The sequence below is a fragment of the Dinoponera quadriceps genome, unplaced genomic scaffold, assembly GCF_001313825.1.
Source record: "Dinoponera quadriceps isolate SergipeBrazil2010 unplaced genomic scaffold, ASM131382v1 scaffold1395, whole genome shotgun sequence".
Lineage (NCBI taxonomy): Eukaryota > Metazoa > Arthropoda > Insecta > Hymenoptera > Formicidae > Dinoponera > Dinoponera quadriceps.
Genome location: NW_014556488.1, coordinates 1,386,407 through 1,410,651, shown reverse-complemented (window position 1 = coordinate 1,410,651; position 24,245 = coordinate 1,386,407). Strand labels below are relative to the sequence as shown.

The 24,245-nt window shown below is 44.8% G+C and overlaps 1 protein-coding gene across 5 annotated transcripts; it reads right to left on the bottom strand.

Moving 5' to 3' along the window:
* LOC106747764 lies at positions 1–23,841 on the bottom strand. 5 transcript variants are annotated; one of them, XM_014625643.1, is made up of 13 exons: positions 22,971–23,841; positions 10,935–11,658; positions 8,885–9,181; positions 7,832–8,185; positions 7,420–7,586; positions 7,115–7,289; positions 6,638–6,946; positions 6,413–6,561; positions 5,094–5,994; positions 4,195–4,344; positions 3,216–3,306; positions 2,425–2,494; positions 643–2,037 (listed from the first exon to the last, which is right to left on the bottom strand). In XM_014625643.1, exons 2-13 carry the CDS (start codon positions 11,641–11,643, stop codon positions 643–645), a joined length of 4,767 nt encoding a protein of 1,588 aa, XP_014481129.1. In that variant the 5' UTR covers positions 11,644–11,658; positions 22,971–23,841. The 5 variants fall into 5 exon arrangements, with proteins under 5 accessions (XP_014481131.1, XP_014481133.1, XP_014481132.1 ...); XM_014625644.1 differs by lacking the exon at positions 22,971–23,841 and adding an exon at positions 18,099–18,192; XM_014625645.1 differs by lacking the exon at positions 22,971–23,841 and having other exon boundaries at positions 1–2,037; positions 10,935–11,643.
* Positions 23,842–24,245: the final 404 nt, after the last annotated feature.

Sequence of the window (24,245 nt, the reverse complement as noted above, 5' to 3'; positions counted from 1 at the left end):
TGGATTCTACAGACTGCACGGCGGGAAGGAGATAGGGGGAGGGGGAGCAGAGAGAACCGTGATTCGCGACTCTCGTGGCGTCAAATTTAAACAACAGCAACGGAAACAACATCCTGAAACGTTCACTGCCCCGCAGTAGTCGTCGCATGGTGACTCGATCGCTCATTTACATCGGCGTTATCCCGGTCATGATTGATGCATCGCTAATTACAACACACAGTCTCGGCTTCGCCCCGGCCAAGCTCGCTCGCTCGCGTCGTCCTCGAGAGTGAAGCAATGAAACCCACAAACCGAGACGCAACCACCGTTTCACCGGCGGCGGCAAGACGCGAGTGTACTTTCGTACGCGGTATTCCTTAAGAATTAAGTTTCAGTCTTAAAAAATAGTGTCCCTCGAACACTCTTTCCTCGGTCGGCCACGGTCCTCCGGCATCTCAAGGTCGGCCGCGAGTCGCGACGACGACGATCCGACGAAAGCGAATACCGCGTCGCAGTTCATCTCCGCGCGGTCGTCGGACGGTACGCACGGGTCCGCCAATTATGCCGCGGGCGCGCTATTGCGCGCACGCCCGGCGCGGCACTCAGGCGGTCCGTCGTGAGGAAGGGAAAAACGCACGCAATGCGTCCGTCGTTCGTTCATCACTACATTGTACTTGGCACAACCGTCACCTTACTGTACTGCCCGTCAGCCGACTGGCTGGTCGTCGTCGACGGCTGCTGTGCCGGTTTCTCCAGCTGCTTCGGCGCCGGCTTCAGCTTGCCCAAGCTGGGATTCTCGGCCAGCGTGACGTAGCCGGTGCTTTGCTTGGCGAAGACGGGCCTGTTCGGTTCTACCTTGGCGCTCTTGTCGTCGACCTTCTTGCAGCTCTCGTCGTCGTCCGTCATCCTCGCGCACAAATCCGCCTTTTCCCGTTGCTGCTGCAAGCTCGCGAGCGTGTACGGCTTGGAGGAGAACTTCGAATTCGCTAGAGCGGGGATCGCGTGCTGGACGTACGGCCTCCGCGACTCGTTGGCAGCGTGAGCCGGCGACGTCGGCGTCATCTCTTCCGTGATCGACGACACAGCGACGTAGGGCTTCGACGAGGTAGCCGACTCGGGAGTCGGCGGGAACGACGGCAGGAACGAAGCCGGTGCGAAGGGCTTGCCGTGGGAGCCGGTCGACATGAAGGAGCCGCACAGCAGGTTCCTCTTCGTGTCGACGATCGGTTTCAAGAGATACTGCTTCTCCAGCGTGTCTATCAGCCCGGTCTGCACGTACGGCTTGGAGATCTTGTCAGCGTCTGGGTCGAATTGCGAGGGCGCTTGCGCGTCCGGGTTATTATTGCACTTGTCCGGCTCGACGAAGGTCAGTTCGTCCAGATCCAACGTGTCGGCCGCGTGCTTCGACTTCTTCAGCTTCTTCTCCAAGGCGGAGAGCGCGATGTACGGCTTCGAGGACTTGGTAGCCTCCATCTGCAGGGTTATCAGAGCGTCGCCAACGGCCGTTCTGCCGCCGGCCGTCGGCTCCTCGCACGGCTTGCTCTGCTTAGGCATGGAGCCGACGACGCTGTAGTTGGCGGCGGTGCCGGGAACGGCACCGACGATGAACGGGTTCTCCCTCGGCACCGGGCTGGGATTGGACGACGCCTCCTCGGAAGACGGCATGCTGATGTAGCCGGTGGAGGACCACGTGTGCTGCGAGGTCGTGCAGCCGGCGCTCTCCGTCAGGTTCGGCGTGGAGCGCGTCAGCGACAGCGTCTCGCCCAGCACCGGCTCGCCCGACTTGGCGACCTTGACGTACGACTCCCATTGGCCGTTCTCCGTCGAGCGTGCGTTACCGACGTTCCTCTGCCGCACCCTCTTCGACTCCCAGCTTGGCAGCGACTCCAACAACTTGTCCGGCGACGCTGGGTCCGATGCCATGTCCGTGCCGCTGTCGTTGGAGACCTGCGAGTTGGTCGTCAATGAGGAGGTGACGGAATCCTGGGCGCTCGAGCAGCCACTGGAATCGGCGGACGGCTGTCGCATGTGTTGCTCGCCGACGCTCGGCAGCAGTTTCTGCGCGGACCAGAGACAGGTTTTCTGTTAGCCGCAGCGCGATTTTGCAGCGAGCAGCCGCCGAGACGGCAAGCGGCCTGCCGTTGACCTCTCGAGTGCCATTAATGTGTCCTCGCGAATGCTCGAGACGAACAACAGTTATCGACCGCCGCAATAAGTACTCGTATTAAGATTCTCTCATATATTTTTCAGTGACAGTGATTAATACAATTTCATTTGACCCGGTTCGCTGCTTTCGATTCCTCAACGAGATATTCTTTGTCCCATCGATCAACGCACGACAGTTCGAAGTATTCCATCCTGAACGAGATTGTTCAGCTCTGAAGAATGCGGGACACTCGAGAGGTCAAGTACTGTTATTCGGACAGATAGATATGTCTCACTTACTATGTTCGGAGCGAGCCCGGGCGGTAATTTCACTTCCACGTCTTGCATCGCCCTGCACTTCGACCACATCCTGCAAAAGAAACAGCATAGAGTACCGCGTTGAATTGTAAAACTGGAGACATTAATGGCTGAACATCAATCAATTCTCTGTACGAGCGACTCTTATGCGCATTCGCCTTTAATTAATTTGCAAACGCATAAGACTCGCTTCGACGAGAGTACTTAGATCTTACATTTTGTAATTACAGCGCTGCCGTGCGAGTCACTGGGACAAAAGTGATGAAATAATGACTGCTTCTTCGCGGAAAGGTGACAAAAAGCGACTCGTCAGATATTAAAATAGCGACAAAAGTGACGTTATTTTTTCGTCAAATCCTGAGAGTAACTACTCAGAGATACATTTTTTAAATACCCCTCTTTAAGACGTCTGAAAGATACTTAAAAAAATAAGACGTCTTTTGGACGTCTTTGGGATATCTTTCAGAAATTTGTTTCATCTAAGTAAAACCATTTAAGCAAAAAAAAAAACAACATTTATCTTCCTATGTTTATCTCTGAGTCACTTAATATATAACGAGCTCTTTTTACAGTACGGTTTGAAAGTTTACAATAACGAAACATATTTTGCGAATTATATATTTTACAAATTTAACGGCAACCGAGGAAAAGAATGACTATTTCGTGATCCATTTTGGACAATAGCAAATTTTTTAGTGACTTGTCGATGAAAAGTGACTCAATTGGACTGGATGGTAGCGTTGCAATTACATCTCATTCGTTTGCTTCTTTACCTTCTCGAACCATATACGAGGCAGCTGAAGAACACCCCGATTCCGATAATGCCGGTGATACAAATCATGAGCCATGCTGCAAAGGACGGTCCTGTTACACAAGGAAATTTTGTACTCTCTAATATTTGTTTGTTATACTTACCGCACAAAATCAATATAATCGTAAATATGTTACTTAACCTTAGGTTTAGAAAGAGATTCTTTATATATATAATTAAATATCGAAGCGTAAACTTATGTTAAACTTAGTCTAACGTACATACAGAAATGTACAGACATATATATGTATATATATTGAATATATAGATAAATTTTACTCAGATCTCTATTTAGCAGGACTGTTTAGACAGTGTGGAATATCGAAAGAGCCGATATAAACATCTCGAATCAATTTATTTTAACCCTTTGAATGCTGCGAGTGCACATGTGTGCTCCGAGTTCGCTATGAATCACCGGCGTTTTCTCAGGGACTATCGTCGGCATACCCGTTCTTTCGGATGGTTAGCAATGATTACAATTGTAAGATTTTTGTTGCTTTAAGTGTACAGAACACTGATTTTTTATCTTTGTTCTGCCTGACGATATCGTCAGTCACAGTTGAAACGTTCAGTAATCCCCTCGAATCCCTGCCACACAGAGCGTTTTTGCGTAATAGCGCCGCACTCAAAGGATTAAACAAAGATATTGAAGATATCTGGAGGCAAACAACCAATAAGAAAGACAGAAAGAACTGTGAGAATTTATCGCCGATAATTTCGATCTTGACGAGAGGATTCAATTGTCCCTAAGGTACGTGTTTATTTTTCAAATTTCCAACGCATGTGAAATACTGTCAATTGTTACATTCCCAAAGCTCCCTCCGGGACTTTAAAAAACCTTTTGGTAAGTGTCGCGAAATTTGCCGGGTCGAGAGATTGATTAGCGGCTGGAAACTAGCGTAAAGTAGCTTACTGTGTTTAAGAAAGAAACAAATACACACCGTCGGAGTGACAGTTTACTTCTACCGGGTCAGACCAAGGCCCTTTCAGCTGTGTCTCGTTAACGATATTCACAGCTCTGACTCGGAAGAGATAAGACGGCTCTTGCGGATCGCTGACGTCCTTGCAGTCAGGAATAGACAGTCGTATTTCTACAATACGAACACAGAGATATTCAAATAAACATCTGCTCATACGAGAGAATGCATTGCCTCTGTTACAACGAAAGACTGAATCATGACATGATTCGGGAACATACCAAGAACTTATAGATACAACAAGGAAAGCTGATGACACGCCACTCGTCAACACTTTCTTTCGAGTTACAAAGCAGCGGCTGGAAGGTCAGGAGACCGAGGAGAAAAAAATTTTAGGACGGTATTCACAGTTAGATTTTATATTTTATATTTGAGACCGTTTTATGTTCATCTTCAGGTGCATTGTAATCAATGAAACGTAAAATATCTGAAAATGAACTTAACACGATCTTAAGTCTGATTGTAAGATCTGATTATATCGGTTTTAACCCTGGTGTGGTCCCGTGGATGACAAATGTATTCCGCTTTAGACTGACATTTTCAATAAAAAAAAAAAATCGTTTTAGAGATAGCAAAGATGTCTATTATACAATATATATCTATTATACATACATATAATTTCCAATTATAGGAACATTGTTTGTGCATCATGACTGTTGATAATTTAATAAATAAGCTGACAACGCTGCTTTCTCCAAAGCAGCAGTCATGATACGCAAGTATGCAAAAAGAACGCGTCTGGATGGAAATCTTCAATATTTGTCAAGTGCATAAGAGTTCAATTGCCTCATGTATACGAAAGAACGGAAGGAATCCGCGACTAACGAGTCATCAGGTTTCTCCCTCTTAGCTCTAAATTTCACCTGACGCGTTGGTGTACTGGATATGCTGGTTGTTGTGCAGTATTATCTCGTAATAGTGCACCGGGCCGCCGCTGTTCTTCGGCTGGTACCACTTGAGAACAACTTCGCTACCGTTCGTCGAGTAGACGTAAGGCAAGTGTATCTTGCCGGGTATGCCGATCTCCGTTATCTGCTCCACCGATGTCACATTGCTGCACGATATAGTGCAGGCGCGCACGGAGATGTTGTATTTGGTGTACGGCTCCAAATCCGTTACTTGAATACTAAGCACGTCGGCATCCTCAACTTTCAGCACGCGACCGTTGTACCGCACCTCGTAGTATCTCAGCACGCCGTTCATCTCCTGAGGCGGTTTCCACTCGAGAGTAATCGTTGTGTTTGTTACGTTCACGACTTGCAGGTCCTGTGGAGGGGTGCTAGGCGCGTCCTCGAGGGTGGTGTTGAACAGAGAGTCGCTGTTGGAACCCTCACCGAACTTGGTCAAGACCGTGACGTATAACATGTACGTGGTATATGGTTGTAGCTCACGAGCGGTGCCGTGTATCGTATGCGGCCCGGCCACGATAGTGATGTTCTTCCTCGTGTTCTCCTGACATTGCTGCTTGTAAGGCGATATAATAGGGCAGTAATAGATGTTGAAACCGTCGATGATACCGACGCGATCCGAGCAGTCCAGCTTCCACCCGACCTCGATGGATCTCGAACCGATGCTGTTTATCCACACGTCCTTCATCTTGCTAGTTACCTTGTTGTGTATCACAGTACACGAGGCCCACACCATGCCGCTGCTGGTCCGCTCGGTGTTACTGGAGATCGCGAACTGGTATACCTTGGACGGATTAGACACGGTCACGTTGTACATGGTGGTGTTCTTCGGCACGTGTACCCAATCGAGATAACCCTGCAAGTGACATATCAATCCGTGAGCAATTGTAAAATTTGATTTTTCCTGAGAAACTCACGCAACAACTATAAATGCACTTGGATAATATAAGGATGTGTTGCCCGTTTTTATGCCGTATTTTCATTTTGGCGTATCAAGGGGGCCCACTCATAAATTTAGTACTTATCAAGAAACTTAGATCAATTTGTAAGTTCTTCATAATTTTTTCCTTATTTTGACTTATGAGCAATATATCCCTAAACGTTTCGACCATTGGCTTGCCTTTTTCAATAGTTAACTGCAAGTGTTGTATATACTCTTATTATGGTCTACTTTTAGGACAGATCGCTGTTATTATTGCATACTTCGTAAGCATTTCTATTTCTCGGATAAAGCAACGTTCAGTGAAAACTGGAGGAAAAATATAGATACGTACAGTGCACTGATATGGACGATCACGGATGTCTTCGCACCAGAAGATCGTGTAGTTCTTGATGTTCTCGGAGATTGGCGGTTTCCAAGACAACTCGTACAACGTCTCGTTGTAAGCAATCTTCGTGAAGGCATTCGGTTCGAGTGAGATGACTGCAAGATGTGACAATGGTTACACTTCACACAGCATCTGGTTCGCTTTGAATCAATCTTTCTTTGTTGTACTCACCCTCGGATTGAGTTGGCACGATTATCTCGGAGCGACTGCTCGGGCCAACTTCATTTTTCGACGCGATCTTAAAGAGATACTTGCTGTCCGTGGTTATATTGTACTTCACATATGCAACAGTGGAGTTCCTGTTCTTCAGATTTGCATCAACACCGTTCTTCTCCACATAATCGACCTCGTACATAAAGTTCTCTCCGTTCTGGTGGTTCTGCGGTATCCTCTGCCAATATAGGAATACGTCCCTGCTTTTATCGTCGATCTCCACGATCTCGAAGCTACCAATGTCGGTTCGTGGCGGAAAACTCGGCGCTGAAGTCGAAGAAGAGGACGGTTAGTCGTACGACACAGACTGGGTGGAATTATAATCGCACGGATTATCGACCAGCAGTTACGATTATTTTGTGGTTTACGTTGCAACCCGTGATAAGAGAGAGAATGAAAGACGGATCTCGTCACGTCGACTCGAAGCAGACTTACCGCTTGACATTGTTCGGAATTTGATGACGGCAGGTTTGCTCCACATACGTTCAACGTCTTCGGCGGTCGCGCTCTTCAGAAGAATGCGAACGTCGAACTCGCAATAGCCACAGTCCAGGTTGGTAAGAAGGTACTCTTTGTGTTCCTCGCGCACCTTGTCGGTGATATTGATAACCTGCGGACAACGTGCGCTGTTAGTCGTCGTTATCGCGGGGTTTTATGTAAAATTCAAGTATCGCCAAATTGTCACGTTGACGCGATAAAAGCGCCGTTTGAAATGCAAAGACCGACGGCTCTTATCTTACCGTCCAGGTAGCGTTCTTGCTGTTGCTGTGCAGCTGATTCTGATACATGATTCTGTGGTGCACACCGGCTGGGAAGTTTTGCAACGGAAACGGCAGGCTCCATCGTAGCCTCGCGCTGTCCGGTCTTATATTGATCACCCTCGCGTCCCATGGGCTGCGTGGAATAACTGAAGCAGCGACACAACATTGTTAGCGAATGTCAAATATTTAGATTATACTTACATTATACTTATAATATATTTATAATATACTTATATATTGATTACTCACAGTTACTGTATGACACATTGTTGAGACAGTTAAATTCTTGAACGAGTTTATTCACTCATATATGAATTATATGACATTTTTCATCGATTCTATATTTTCACAGACAAAAAGATAATAGTATGCCTATGTAAGATTTACGTACCGTTAGAAAAATGATCCATTTTATACGTGAAGCTGGCGTTCTCGAAAGGATTAAACGCAAACAATATAAAGGTGTACGTCTCATACGGCTGTCTATAAATGGGATTGGTCTTTGTGTCCCAATAGCACGAGTTTTTATCTATCGGGCCCACATCTTGGAGCTTCTTCGTGTCGTCTTTATTCGTTTCGTTTATATCCTTCGGACAGGGGAATATTTTTCGGCTGCGCTTTCCAGGCAATGTGAACGTTAGGTTGTAAGTTGTCTTGACATAATTACGCACCGGTACCCACGAGCAATGCAGGCTTTCCCAATTATCGGATACGCAATTGAAGCTTATCGGTTTCGTAGGCTTGTCTGTAGAACAAAACAAACAAGATAAATAGCAGATAAACTGCTTACGTGAAAAAAAAAAGAAGAACGTAAGTTGCTTTTAAAACGATTACAAATACATCTCACTCGATGCGTCAGAAACAAAATTCTACGTCACACAAACTGGAATCTACCGAACGAAAACGTAATGTTTCGATGTATCAAATGCAATTTACTATATACAGCACACAGGTATAAAGCATAGGTATTTCCCACGTATAAATAACGCACACTTCTACGAAATAAAAATATACGCGCGACGAATAACTTTTAACGTCACAGGAATCTCCCTTTGCTTAGTTATCTTTATTGCTCGTGATAATAAAACGACTTCTAAGACGCATTCTATCAAACGATTCATTCGTAATTCTAGCGAAAATGGAATCAATGCGCAATGTTGTCTCCGTAAAACGTCGTTCAGCTGATAAGAGTAAATATGTGTGGGCACCGTTACTGTACCAGTAGAAAATTCATATCTCTCTCTCACACACACGCGCGTACGCGCAATGATCAAATATATTATATGCATTACATTATATAATTATAATGTGCACCCTGTCCGTGTAATGTTACATAACGCGATAAATATTTTGTCTATAATAAAATGAAAAATAAACATAGCATGAGGCGGAGAATTTACAACGTGCATACGAAAATCGAGGTTACGTGAGCACGATAACTTACGTCCAATTGCAACTTCGTTGAGACAAACTGCTACGTTATGAAACCCAGTGTCTACGCGTAAGCCGCAAGTATAAAGAGCTTTGGAGGGCTCCGGATTGGGTATCTCCAGCAGTATCGCCGTTTCGTTGATTATACTGATAAACTTTCTGTCTACGAAGGTTGCGTCGCGTAAGAAATAGAGATCCGCTGAGGTTTTACCCGGGTACTTTTCGGCAACCCGTTCGGGGTCTAATATACACATAATCCTCAGCGGTTTCGTGCCATATTCGATGTTAATGTCACCATACGGCCTAGTCACTGCAAAGAATGAAAATGCTACATCAGAAAACGTACAAACAATGAGACAACGTAACGTACAGTTCGTTAAAACTATTAATTATTGTAAAACATATTTATATTCTTCCGTAAGTGCTTTAATTAATAAGTAATTGAAATCTATGAACGATCAGACCGACCGGATGACATTTTTAAACCCAATTGAATCATATTTCTTCTACAAACATATGTATATAAAGTGACATATAACGCGCACACGTGCGTGAACGCGCGTTTGAGAAAACAAAAAAAACACGATGTTCGTGCGCGGCATATACTCTCCGATTTCAGCGGTAGTTTCGGCGTGAACTGTACCGCTGGCGCATTAAATATAGATACATGCATTTAGCTCAACACTAGAATTCCAAAAGGAGAGATAAGACGTATGTTTTATTTATAATTGTGGCACATCGGCAGGACGTGCGTGCGAGACATCGAAGCTTGTAGCACGTTATCTCTGTGTTTTACAATAAGTATGTGAATCAGAATTTATACGGTACTTTGTGACGCGCGTGTACCGAAGTAAAACAAAGTCAACTCGAATGTCGCTTTTTTGATGATAATTCTTTCTTCGCAATAATCATTCAGGTGCGATATGTACGCACGTATTTGAATTATTTCTATTAAATATTCAAGGATGTATTGCTCATAAATCAAAATAATGAAAAAATTACAAATTGATCTGCATTGTGTGTAAAAATGACGCTTTACGTCAACCTTAACAATCAATAAGTAACCGTAACCTTAACAATTAACGTAACAGAAATGATGAAAAAAAGATAGATTAAAAACGTAAGTTGCATTTTACACTAATTTCCGACTATTTATTGATTGTTGAGGTAATCACACAAGGACAGTTCTAGCGAGGACACGGAAGCCTTAAAGAAAGTTGTAAGATGAAATGAGTTTGAGAAGAATTTAGTGAAACTTGCACTGTATATACATTGAAATATTACCCAACTCATTACTGTTGCAATTAGAAGAAGATTAACTACTTGAGAACTGAGATATTTGTAACTAAAGTTGATGTTTTTTATACGTGTTCCTTGAGAGATTAGCGTGCTATTTTTTATTTCTATTTTTAATATCTTCTAAACTAAAAATAAGATTTTAATGAAAAACTACTATTAAAGACTAATATGTAGAAATACAAAAATTTCAGAATTAATGGCCATTTTGTTTTGAAAATACAGTGGTGTAAAGTTTATAACTTACAATAATATTCGATATATATATATATGCACATATTTAAACACTTATATCTTTTTCTATCATCTGTGCATCTCTATTAGACCAACTGATGCACAAATATAGCATTAATAAGAAAAATTAAAAAATAATAATTTTGTGATATTGTTTATATACATGTCTACTTCAACTTCGTTTCAAACTAATTTACTATCTAGATAGTAAAATATTTGCTCGATGAATCATTAAATTAATGAATGGTCCCTTGATGCGTCACTGGAAATACCGTACTAACGGGGCAATACATCCTTAAGTGGAGATTTTGTAAAAACACACACACATACATAGTTGACAGATCAAAGATTGCAATATCTGTTTTCAACGAATATCGTATCAATCTGTTTCAACGCAACTCTTATTCAATAATAAAAAAATGTATCCTCTGAGATTTGCTAAAGAACAAATTTTCCTATTAAGCACATAAGTGTTGCAACCTATAATCTGCCAATTGTACACATTCAAATATATATATCTCAAGGAAACTTACCTCCTGGTGTTGACAGACCCTGTACGCAGGGTTTCTTACTTATAGGTGTATACGTGTCTATGAAATCTGTGTCGTCTATGGTAGCTATGGAATCTATGGAATCCGCGTGAACTGTCATATGCATCATAAGGAAGAAAATGCAAACGAAAGGGAGAAAGATTCGCGAGAAATCGCTCCCCCTCGGGTGGTCGTATCTCCACAGGCTGTGCGATCGGAATACACGGCGGTAGCAATTCTTCGTTATCGAATAAACTGACGAAAATAAATGTGAGTATATCCTCGCGTCGCACTTCCATCTAGGACTGCGACCTCGGTGCTTCATTGTACTGTCATTGTACACGGGACGATCGTGTTCCTGGCTTGGCGAACATCGATCAGTCGAAAAGGCACTAGAAGACGGCAAGGCGTTCCACGACAAGCGAGCCGCGTTATCCGGTCGCTCGCTTCTTAGCGTAACGACGAGCATGACGTCGTCGTCGTTGTCTTCGTCGGCGGCGTCGTCGTCCTTCTCCGACGAAACGGTCCTGCTGAATGCACCGCGATCGTTGCATTTTGTATAACTGCCGTGAGTGGTGGGAAACTTTGACGACATGGCATCCAGAGCGAATCGGCGCCCAACATGTCTCCTTGTTGTTGCGTTGTCTTGTCTATACGATAGATTCATTTCCTCAGGCACTCGTGTCGGACGTTCATCGATCGTAGAGGACATTGTGCGCCCTTATCACTGAAAAATAAATAGATTCGGTGAGCACGAATCTCTGGCTAATTCGGTGTAACGGGGTCTGCGTTATTAAATTAATCATTTCTCAAATTTTCTCTCTCAATCTCTTTCTCTCCTTCCCTCTTTCCCTTCTCCTCATTAACCCTTTTAGTGCCGGGAGCCGATATATCGGCTCCTGCTACACCGGCGAGAAGTGCCAGAGCCGATATATCGGCCCGCACCTTGTAGCGCTTTACTATTCGCATTGCGAGAGATCTCTATCAAAATAAATTTAAAATACGTTATAAATAGTCTAATTTCATTACGAGAGAATTAAAATAAATAATTTTTAAATATTGCTTTTCGTTTGGTTTTTATGAGCCTTTTACCAAATCCTAGTAAAATCGGCCGGTTATCTTCGCATAAGCACCTCTTTTTCGCCCGGCACTAAAAGGGTTAAATAATCGGTATCGTCGCATACTATGTAACTTACGTTAATAAACCGAGAAGAAAATTTAACGTTAAGGTTCGTTCAGAATTAAAACGTCAGCGAAGTCCTCTCGCACGACGATGAAATATTGTACGATTGGAGTTCGCGTTCGAAAGGTTCAATGAGGAATCGAAGAAGCGAATCGTGAGCCGAACTCTCGCTGTCCCGTGGAATTGAACGAGATATGAGAAGACAGGGATGTGAACCGCGACCGAGCTAGGGCACAACTGATCTACCGGGAGAGAGTAGTCTAACTAGGAAACGTACGCACGAGGAGCGTATTAATGTGGGATGCGAGTTCCGGGGAAGAACGCGTCGCTTATTAGGGAATTTGAGGTCGTGACATGCGGAGTAGTTAATTTTTACGGAGGCAGCACTTTCGATAACTCGTAAACTATATATTTTGTTATCACGACGATATATATTTATATATAAATTCAATTCCATGCAACGCTCGAGTTTGCTGCGTTTTCCCTACGCAGGCAGCTCCTCTCCTTGCCTTCCCGCCCTCCTCGTCGGTATTATCAAAGCGTAATGTATTCGGGATTTTATCAAACACTCTTTACGTTTATTGATAATTACGATTGATGATAGCAATTAAAAAAAATCATTACGACAAATATCGTAACGATAAACGCGTATAAAACATGCACATTCAACAGATGCGAAGATGTCGTTGTGAAATAAATTATTTACGATGCCTCCTCGTTGCGTAATAATCCGATAGCAAGCAAGATTTTTCGCGAGCGTACCGAACGTACAGCGCTCCACGAAGAGACGTGTCATTACTCGCGCGCGAGCACATCAGGAAAATCCAACGCGATTTCCTTCGAACTTCGAATCGTTTCCTTCCGCACCAGCGTAATCATTTTCATGGAATATCTCCGCAGGCACTTAACAGCAGTAAACGATCTATCTTTCTCCGGGCACACGATCCACGTCACGATCTTTGTACGTCAAAATTACGCAACGACATTGCAGTATTTAAAGCACTCCAATGGAAAATATAGGATACGTAACGGTAGAGTTACTATTTAACGAAATGTAGAGTTACTATTTAACAAAAACGAGTCGCGCAGAGGCACGAGCGGGCCAAATGTAGAAGTTAATACGTGCAAATGGGTCAACTTGACATTGCATATACATTGTGTTACCTTGATATATAGATCACGTAACTTTTCCCCTAGGGCGGAAATACGAAAAGTGAAATATTTTCAAATTTGCACGAATTAAACGAACTTTTCGCGAATTCACGCTAGAGAAGATTCATGAACCCCTGGAGATTGATCATTAATTTTCCCCTTTAACGTGAATTCGTAAAAAGTTCCTAATTCGAAAACATTTCACTTTTCACGTTTCCACTCTGGGGAAAAAGTTACGTGATCGATACCCTTGGCTGTGTATTTTCGTTACAAACAAGTGTTGTTGACAGTAACAGATTTTGTGTTAAATCTAACACATTTCAAACAGTCCACTCATATTTTTTTGTTAACTTTACACTTAACTTACGATAATCATCGGTTAAAAACGCTTACTTTTCGAGACACCTTTCGTTTAACGTTTGTTACAAACAAATTTTCTCGGTTCCTTCATGAACAACACATCCGCTCTAAATTACGAGATAAACTCGGGAGGAAAAGGGACGCCTTAGTTTTCGAGAATGAAAGGATATGACACAACGTTTGCTTTCTCTTTCTCTCTCTCGTGATAAAACTCATCCAATTAATCATCGGGTAGATAGTGCATACGTTTGATTCTAGTTCGAATGCTTTTCGGCTTGATAAAGCGAAATACAAGACTGTGTAACTCAACAAGGGTATATATTGTATCTGTGAACACGTGACGGAAAGAAGCGCGGACGGATCGATAATTTGTCGAAGCAGAGATTTTGTAAACCGATCGAAGACGAGTTCGCGTTACATACGGACGAGTACGACAAAAGTAGCAATGCCTGGGAACGTAACCTTGGAAATTCTTATTGTTTTGTTCTTTAAATACGAATGTTCAACATAAAACCTTCAACATAGAATATATGTACAACGTAGAATATATGTATTGAATATATATAAATATTTTATGATATTTAAAGATTAAATATTCGTATTTGAAGAGCAAAATAACAAGAATTTCCATAGTTAGATATAAGTCCAGGCATTGATATTTTTACCTTAGTAATGAGTCGGAAAATAAAAAGAATTGATACAGAGAGAAAACTTTTTTGTGGAGGGGGGGGGGGGCAAATAGATGCAGACGAATCTTGAAGAGACCAGAGGGGAAAAAAATAATGAAATTGACGGGGCTACCAGACTTATCGGTGTGAGGCAGTGACGTAAAAATCATAACGATACCAATTGTCGTAGATATTGATTGGAACAACGAGGGAGTCTGTGCTCTGGTGAGTCGGATCTATAATGAAATTAGAAATAGCCGAAGATCGGGCTGGTCGAACGGAAATAAGTACTCACAGCTATATAGTAGAAGTACAACTAAAACACGAAACCAATTTAAGACTTCGAGCGAATTTCCAGCGCGATCGGACGGTAAATATTATCCGACAACAATGAGTTTCGATGTTGTTTGTCAAATATGTCTGATGAATACAATAGAGTCGATCACCTTCAACTGAACGTCCAAAATTTCTGAGACGGGTCGTTTGTAAATAAACGATTTCGCGTCTTTGCGTTCTTCCGATTTGAAATTATAATTGGCCTCTGAGCTACGATTCGTCATCGTTATAATGATTTCGAATGTTGCCTATGTATACGACTGTTATTAATTAATTAATAAAAAAAAAAAAAAAAAACTATGCAAATTGGATGAAAAAGTTTCTTCGTAAATGTGAGCAGACCAATTCAAATATTTCCCTACATACGTAGTCAATTTGAGAGAATCGTTTCGAAGAAAAAGTTGCCGTTCTCTTTGTTATCGAGAATTACAAGAATCGCGATACTTCTTGCAATTGTGGATTAAAAGCCGATCGTGATTTCACGGCAAGTGTCAAGACTTAGCGCTTCACAGATAACTCCGATTACAATCTCTATTTCCATCTTGCAGACTAGTAGTTTCAAGTTTGGACTAGCAAACTTTTGACTGGCGAATCAAAAGATTTTTCATCGCTACTAGCAACTTCCTCCTTTTCTTTTTCCGAAAAATAAAACACGCCTCTTTCCGTATTTACATTTTGTTTTCGCATTACGTTTTTATTATACATTACCCGTACTCGCACGTAGATTTTCGTCTCGACTTTTTATCCAATTGCGATAACGTATTCTCATCTGTACGGAAGTCCTCCAATTTCTAAATTTACTTCCCTCTCTTGAGTACGTCACAAGTCGAAGTCACCCCGACGAATAATTCGGCGATACGTGACTTGCGTTCACGCGCGAGAATCCGTGCGTCTCTCTCTCTCTCCTCGCATGAACAAACGTTTCCCCCCGGGTATTTCGTGTGTAACGAAATTAAGGATAACCGAAGGTCAGCAATCCGTTGTTAGATCACGCTGCCTACAGCATCGGGCATTATTTACGTTCGATGTCTGCGCGCAATTCATCGGGCGAGACAAAACGTCGGCCCGAAAATAAAGAGTAATAAGGAGGAATTCGCGTACGTTCCCCTGCGTGATTCCCGCGCGCGACTCCCGGTCGGGAGAGGAAAAATGCGTGCGAACACTTTCTCTAATCAATTTCGTATTCCTCCCAATTTCACTCATGCGAGAGAGTCCGTCTCGCGCGCGCGCAAATTGCGCAGCGATCGCGTAACGGACGCGGGAGAGAGAGAATGGCGCCGCGATCGATATTCCCCATCCATCGTCGTCATCGTAAACAACGATCGGAGTCCTGTTTGCGGAGAGCTCTTCGCGAGTCGGCGAAATCAGAGAACGGTATCACGCGCGCCGGCTGCTCGCCTTATCTCGCCGATAAATCGATCCCGCCGCTACCTTACACGCCGCTTGTTTTCCCCGAGTTCAATCCGCGCTTATCCCGACTGGCCACTGCAGTCGTCGTCGTTGTTCACATCGTTCGAGCTCGGCGACGCGTCAGCAAATCGCGGAATAATAGGAAAACTGATAATGGCAGCGCAGTGCGACGTAGCGCGATTTTCATCCGCTCAACTCGCCTCGTCGTCCTTTTCTCGCCCATCGATCGCGTTGCATTCCTCGCGCATGATGTCCTGACGAATCGTCCGCCGCAATTTTCGTGCATTACGACAGCCGGGAATCGCCGAGCTTCGATTGTAAATCGAAAATAACCCCCGTAGCGTAGACAATTTTCTGGGGTCTAGCTTATATATATCTGGCCATTATCACTGGAGCTACATATACTATTTTTTACCTCACGATTTTATGTGTAAGATTTAAATGGGAAATGAAAAAATCCTTGGGGAAACGTTGGGGTGGTCAAATGGAATTTGCGTTTCCTGCTTAGAATCGCATGTTTAAAACATTACACTTCTTATCAGAATCTATAAATTACTTTGGGAAATCGGATTAGATCCCAATTAGATTTCGAGTAATTTTTTATGCGAGTATAATAAAATGGCTCTGTAATAAATGGGGCGGGTTCTTTTGTATTTTCGTTATGAAACAATCGACTTTCATCAATGGAAGATAAATTATCTTTTATCATTATATAATGAGAAAAATTATTTGGGTAATTCGTTATATATAATCTAAAAGAATCGTCGTCTATACGGATCGTACAATTCCCAAATTTACTTTCCTCTCTTGATTTATATATCCCGGGGAATCCCCCGAATAACTTAACATAATTGGCGTATATAAATGGCTCGATTATAAGTGAATTCTCTTGTACCCTCGTTATGAAATAACCGACTTATATTAATAGAGTCAATTATCTTTTGTCCTTATATAATGAAAGAATTATAATGGCGATTCATACATATAATCTGAAGGAAACGTCTATATGGATCGTCCAATTCCCAAATTTACTTCCCTCTCTCGAGTTAAAGCACAAATCCCTCGAATAATTTGCGCACAAATAGCTCGATTACAAAGCAGGTGAATTTTCTCGTACCGTCGTCATTATGAAACAACCGACTTATATTAACGAAAAAGTAAATTATCTTAAGTCCTTGTATAATATGAGAGAATTTGGACGGTACGTGTGTATATAATTTAAAGAGAACGTTTCTCGTTACCATCGTGGAGTAACCAGCCGTGAACATAGATTCGCCTTCTGCCACGCGCGATTCCGCCCTCCCCTCCCCCTTCCCGCAGATCGGTTAAGAGATAATTCCTCGATCGAGTTATCCGTTCATAAGCAAAAGACGATACGATGGGCAATTACAATTACAATTCGAGAACCTTACGTTACGTTACGCAACGAACAGTGAACATTATTAACGCCGTCACGAGCGCTCCGCTACTCGAATTAAGATACGCGGGGGTGGAAAGGAGGCGGGGGGATCGATCGTGTGCGGAACACGTACACATGTCGAAAAGATGTAAAGATGCCGATAAGAAAATTATGAAGAAAGCCTCGCACGCGCGCGCTCGCCCGCGCGTACTACCTCGTAGCTAATTTTTATTATCGTTCAACTTATTGACACTCGCGAATGACCGATGACGTAGCGCTACATCCCTCTCCCTGTCTCGTCATGTTTTTTTTAGAAACACACACGCGGGGAGGAGAGAGCCGGCCGTTGACGCATGACTGTGAACTCGCATGAGCTAACTCTGATAAGAGAGCGGCGGATCACGCGGCCGCTCTCGCTCTTCGAGAGCTCACGTTTCGAGCGAAAACTAAATAGTACGACCGGTTTCTCGTGCGCACGCGCGCGCTCGAGGGACCTCCCGTCGACACATATACACGTCGACGTAAGTAAGGTCGACGCGTAACGCCGATTCCCGAAAAGCGGATTACAAAATAAAATAGTATTCCGCGGAAGACGAGGTTCCGGGAAAGAGGTGAGAGTCGGCACACACACACACACACACACACACACATACACACACATTAGCATGAAACGTTCTCGGGTCCGACCCTCGCATAAATCGCGCGTATCAGACGGAACGGAAGAGCGGAATCGTCGCTTCGACGGCAGCTTCTTCTTCGCGCTTCGCTCTCGGAGCAAGGAGGCGCGCGTGAACGCGCCGTCGCTGCGCCCCCCTCCCTCCCGCCATAGCGTATTTATATCTTCAGCGCGGAGAATGACAAGTTTCTCTAAAAAACACCCGAGACCGGGCTTCACGTGAATTCCGCGGCGTGCTCGAGCACATACACGGCTCACACGCCAGCCGAGAGGAAAAAAAAGAGACTAGGGGGTAGCACTATTCAGTATATTCGAAACTTTGATATAATTCGATATTTGACGACGAAGTTCGAAGATTCGAAGTCGAATTATCTCGAAGTCTCGAGCTCTATTCGAAAATATGAAGCTGTTGATGGAACTAATTTTGGAGAGTGCAACAAAATGCTGTGCAATTAGAAAATGACAAAATCCGTATAATATTAAGACGTCTTAAGGCGTCGTATTAAGACGTCTTAAGACCACATTTTAGAAAATAAAGCCTCGTCTACTACTGTACGGTTGCAGAAGAGTCGTAGACAAGATTCACTTGAAGCTGCAAACACTTTGGAGCACTTAAAGAAAGAATATGACTGGTCTCTACACAGTGCTTCGAAGCATTTGCAGCGTGAAGTGGATATCTATCGATGACTCTCCTAAGACCGCATTGTAGACGAAAGACTTAAGACTTCCAAAGGACGTCTTTGAGACGTTTTTACGTCTTACGCGTTGCGGTATCTTTAGTCCGATTGTGAGATTTGTGTAATATAGTTTAAAATAAAATGAATTAAGAAAATACAAATAACGAACAGCAAATCTCATTAACTTTACTTCAAGATAAATGCAAATTTTGCCGTGATACGTAACAACACGACGCGATACACGAAAAAATTATATTCCTTAGGACGGTAAATATTTATTTACTATGCCTACAAAACGAATACATGTACTTTCCAGTTCTTGAAGTTTTGAATGTTCGAATTTTCACACTTCAAAATTTCATTGTTCGAATATAACGTGTCGAAGGTTCAGAAATTCGAAGCTTCGAATATAATTTATGGCCCTAGTACAGGCGACAGACCGTCAGCTCCAAGAGCTGGTGATTCCCCGGCGATCGGAAAATATCCATTACAGATCGCCGATTATCGTACAGCCGCCGAGACTACTCTGCACTTTTCTTGAAATAAAGCTTTAATTATCGAAATCGGCTGATTACACCTCGAGAAGGCGATTATCATTATCAACATCATCATCATCGTCATCATCCGATCGCGCGCGATTCTCTGAAAAGCGACGACGCGCCGTCGACGCGATGCTTGTTATTAAACCGTTACTCCGTAATCCTGAGAATCATCGTTGTAAATAGTGGAGTCTCCGACCGGCCACAGTCGGCGAATCTCCGATATTTATTGCAATAGAGCGATACCGAGTAACGACACCTATTCTGCTCGTCCATCCGCCCGGACGTCCGGATGTCCAAGAACGCACAAAGAGAGAATCGTACGATATCTAAGCGCGATAACTAGGAAATTCGCTTAAATATAATACTTTATCTTATCACGTGGAACAACGCATGGTGTACACGTATCGTACAACTGAGTATGACATAACCGATCCGTGACAGAATCGGCAGCATTACGCAAGTACGAGAGCAAAGATTTCACAGCACATCTGCATCGCCTGGCGTCGCTCGACGCGAGGCGCCTCGCATCGTCGTCGCCACGGCGCTCCGTGTACTTGCATTGCCAAGAGAGAGAGAGAGAGAGAGAGAGAAGGAGAAAGAACATGATCCACATTCTCGCGGCGTGTTTAGTGCAAAACGCGACCCCATCGGATCGCCGTGCCGCGTTCCGCGATCCGCGACGGCGGTTGAATACTAACGAACAGCACAAAATCACGAGATTCGTTCTTCGGTCCATCCGCCAGGACGGTCCTCGTGACGAGGAACCGACGGAATTCTAAAACGGGCTCCGTCGGGCAGCCGACGGTTGTACTCTGCATCTCGTCGTCCCAGAGAGACGCGAAAAGGAGCCTCGAAAGAGCCATATCTCACTCGTTCGCTCGTTCATTCTATGCGCTCGTGAGAGCGACGGTTGTTCCTTTTCGACGTTCAAAACACACCTCGCGATTTTACGAGCGGGACGTCACATCTTGTTTCCCGGCGAAGGTCGCCGCGGCGCGACCTGGCTCTACGAACGCGGGGAAGAAAGGAGAGAAAAAGGAAGGAACGAGCGAACGAAAGTACATATGACGCGTTGCGTCTCGTTTCGGCAAATTTAAATACCGTATTTCCCCNTATTCCCCCCCCCCCCTCCCTTTCTCAGTTTTACGCTTGTCGAGATCCGTCTCTTAGATACGCGCGCGTGCTTAGATATCACGATTAATCCCGGCAATTCACGACGAACGCGCGACTCTCCTACTCTTCTTTTTATTGCGGCCGACACGTCGCACTTAGCCTTCGATTTAAATCGTGAGATTTACATGTTGATTATCGCCGATGCCTCTCGTGAAAATGCATAAGCCCCCGGGTGGGGGAGGGGAGGGGGAAATTGGAGTTCGGATGGAACGCGCTTTTCTCATTTGGAGGATTACACTTTCGCGAGAGATAAATCCACAGCCGGCCGGGAAAATAACTTGGCTCGCATAGAAAATATACGCTTTCTACAACGTTATTAAATGCGCTCTCTGTGCGCCGGCTTAATTTCCGAGATTTCTAGAAATCGATGCCATCAGATGGTATCGCTTGAAAACAGGTTCTGAAAAAAGCGCATCCCTCCCAATCGAACATCTTCATCGAAATACTTTCGGAGCCGTTTTAGATAGTGAAACGAAGAAGAAGCAAAGAATTGGGGTGACGTGCTAACGATGCGTCGCAATTTCCCATGTCTTTGGAAACTTTTTGCTCAATTATCAAATCTACGAGGTTTCTTACGAGGACAATGAGATTAGATATCGAAGCGCGATCTGTAACGTTTCCGGCGGGAGGGAACAGATAAACACGTCGCGAACATTTCTATAGATTTGTACCTTTCAGTAGCGCCTGCGTAATATCATCTGCATTTAGATGGGAAAAATGTGCGTCAAATACTCGGAACGAGGAAATAGCGGAGGGAAATTCTCATTCTCCGCCGAGAGAATGTGGAACGCATCTGGAAGGAAGAACCGACTCGATAATTACTGAGGGTCAATCTCTTGTCTTTCGTCGTCAGCAGGAGGAAGTGGAAGAAATAGAACGGAAGAAAGGGAACAAAAGAAGTATTATAAAATTTAATAAACCAACTGCCCATTGTAAGAAGGAAAAAAGGGGCGATGATCTGTTCTTTTTCCTTGTTCTTGTCCAGGCGGAACAAATTTCGAAAAGATGCCTTAAAGATGTCTAAGAGGAGTTCTACGCTTCTTTTTAGATACTTCGTAGATCTCTTTAAGGTCTCTTAGAAATTTGATCTACTTAGGTTGTCAGTAACGGTCAGGTATAGGAAGGCAACTGACAGCAAGGGGCTTTTCCCGGTAGCCAACACGTCAAACGAGAAAAGGGCAGAAGAAGAAGTATGATCATAAAAGGCGAATCTTCCCTTTTCTTTTTACCTAAATGCCGTCGTCGACGGTATTTGTCTTCCTTAGTTTCAGATTTGAGACTTACAGGGGTGCGACAGCAACGGCATGACATCGAGCCCGCAGGGGTTTTACGAGCGACAAACATGCGGCCGCGTAGCGGCTCGAAAGGCACCTATGATTTCGATTTACAAGAGAGAAGCGAAGAGAGAGAGAGAGAAAGAGCCAACAGACTTGATACGAGAAACAAGCAAATGGACGGACGGGCGTATACACGCAAATTAGCGTGCACACGCGACCAGTAAAAGGACACCCCCACGCACACGCGTAATAAGACACCCTCGCGCGACGCACGAGATGACACTCGCAAGGTCTCGTTTTTCACAGATAACGCACTTCCCAAATTATCCCATAATCTCTCCGTTTCCCTTCCTCCTTCTCCTCCTTCTCTCTTTCTCATTTACCGAAATGTCAGATATGATCGAATACTGGTGTCGGGAATTGTATCTTACAGATCTTTGAAACCACATAACGAAAGGAGAGAAAAGAGAAAGAGGGAAAGAGAGAGACAAGTGTCAAACATATACCTGCTTCGTTTCAAGTACGGACGGAGTGGAACTCGGCGCATCTACAAAGAACAGACCCGTAATGTGTACTCGCGTGCGATCCGCCACACAGAAGCACACACACACGCACACGTGTGCGCGCGAGCCCGCATGCAGCACCCGCGCGAGCTGCACCAACATCTTTATATGTCGATAGAGCGCACTGCAAGGCGGGAACGCTAATCCTAAACGCGTGACGTACGTACACACACACATACACACGTACCAGAAGGACAAGTATACCCGTAGCGTTCAGCCACGGGTGCGCGCGCGCGTGTCGGAGCGAAACAATGTACACGAGCATCAATAGGAAAGCCGAGAGACATGTAAAGCGTACTCCGTACGGTGCAGGGGGAGGAATGTACGCGCTCGTTCCGAAAAATCAGTAATGATCACACGAGTAAGCCGAGGACGGCGGTGCGGAGCGGGGCCGAAGGGGCGAAAAGGGAACAGCGATAATATGTGTCCGGTAGCGCGCTCGCTTTGCTCACATTCTCCGCTTCTCGCCTTTTATCTCCCTTTTCTTCTCTCGCCCGCGCTGCCGCTCCTTTCCTCTCCCCTCGACTAGCCCCTCGCGTTCGGCCTTTTAAAACGCGGCAAAGGCGCAGAAGACGGAACGGGACGCGTAAGAGAGGAGATGCAAAGATGGAAGTTTAACTCACCCTCGTAACAGCTCCGTCGACGAGTCCGCCTGTCGAATTCCTCATCCCAATGGAGCGGACGTCAAGAGTCGTCGTTCCCGCAGGCGGTTCCGAATACTCGTCGTCGTGGATATCGGGGAAATCCTAGGCGACCGTGAGAATTACGGATACACAAGGAGGGAAGGCGGACGGGAAGCGAGCGGAGGGAGAGAGAAAGACGGATCGAGAGAGGGTGGGTGGGAGAGAGAGAGAGATCTTACGCGAGTGCACGCAACGGGTCCGAGCTCAGAGCCGCGGCCGACGACGATCCCTGCCGTCGCTGCTGTTCGTCTCACACTCCTCGGTGTCCACTCACACGCGCACACTCCGCCGACGACCCGGGTCGGAGGTAAATCTATGCGCGTCTCGCGACGATCCACCGCGCTCACATGCGAACATAATCACGTTGCCCGTAAACCGCGTTCGGCCGTGTCACTTCATAACCGAGCGAGAGAGAGAATTCTGTTTACATTCGAGCGGAGCCGTCCATGGTGCTCATGGTTCTACGTGATACGCGCATTCTGGGTAAAATACGCACGTATGCGCGATCAATCGCCAGTGGTGCCAATCTGAGAAATCGCCGCGGCGCTGGGCGAACGACGGAAGATGGCGCCGACGCTCCGTCAGGAGATCGTAAACTGATCGACGATATATTTATCACGCGACACGCATCTCGGTTCCATCGTCTTGTTGTCCTCCCCGTTTCATCTTGCGACGTGCGTTGGGCTCTCTCACCGCGTACGTGATCCTCCGCGAGTCATCGAACGCGCAGGACGAACCGGAGGGAGAAAGATAGAGACGGCGCGCGAATCCCTTCGCTCGGAGTTACGTGTTATCGCAAGCACGCCGATCGGCGACTGACGTCAAGTCGATACGTCAAGCGCTGCGTTCTCAGAAATGGAGTCGCAGCTTGCTGCGTGAGCCGCCAGGGGGCGTTCGCTGCGGCGTCATTTTCGAAATCTAATTTCGAGCGGCGGCGAGGGAATTGTCGCCGAAACAATTTCCTCGGTGTCAAACGTATCTCGATTTCTCTCTCTCTCTCTCGAACATGAGCGGAAGTCTCTGGTAATCCGTACGTTGTACTTTCGCGATTATCCCTTCGATGAATAAAAATATCCCGTTCATTTTTCTTCATATTCGTTCGTTGTTTTCGTCCTGTGAATATTTTTTTCACGTTAATCACTAGGATACGATCTCGTATCTGTTCCGCGTATTCGCTTCAGACTCCATGTTCAGAATCGCCATAGAAAAGGAATT

Coding starts and splice junctions, on each gene's coding strand:
- LOC106747764 (XM_014625643.1), bottom strand. CDS start 11,643: ATGTCCTCTACGATCGATGAACGTCCGACACGAGTGCCTGAGGAAATG. Junction 9,182..10,934: donor GGGTCTGTCAACACCAGGAG/GTAAGTTTCCTT, acceptor CATTCTTTGCAG/TGACTAGGCCGTATGGTGAC. Junction 5,995..6,412: donor ATCGTCCATATCAGTGCACT/GTACGTATCTAT, acceptor TGTCACTTGCAG/GGTTATCTCGATTGGGTACA.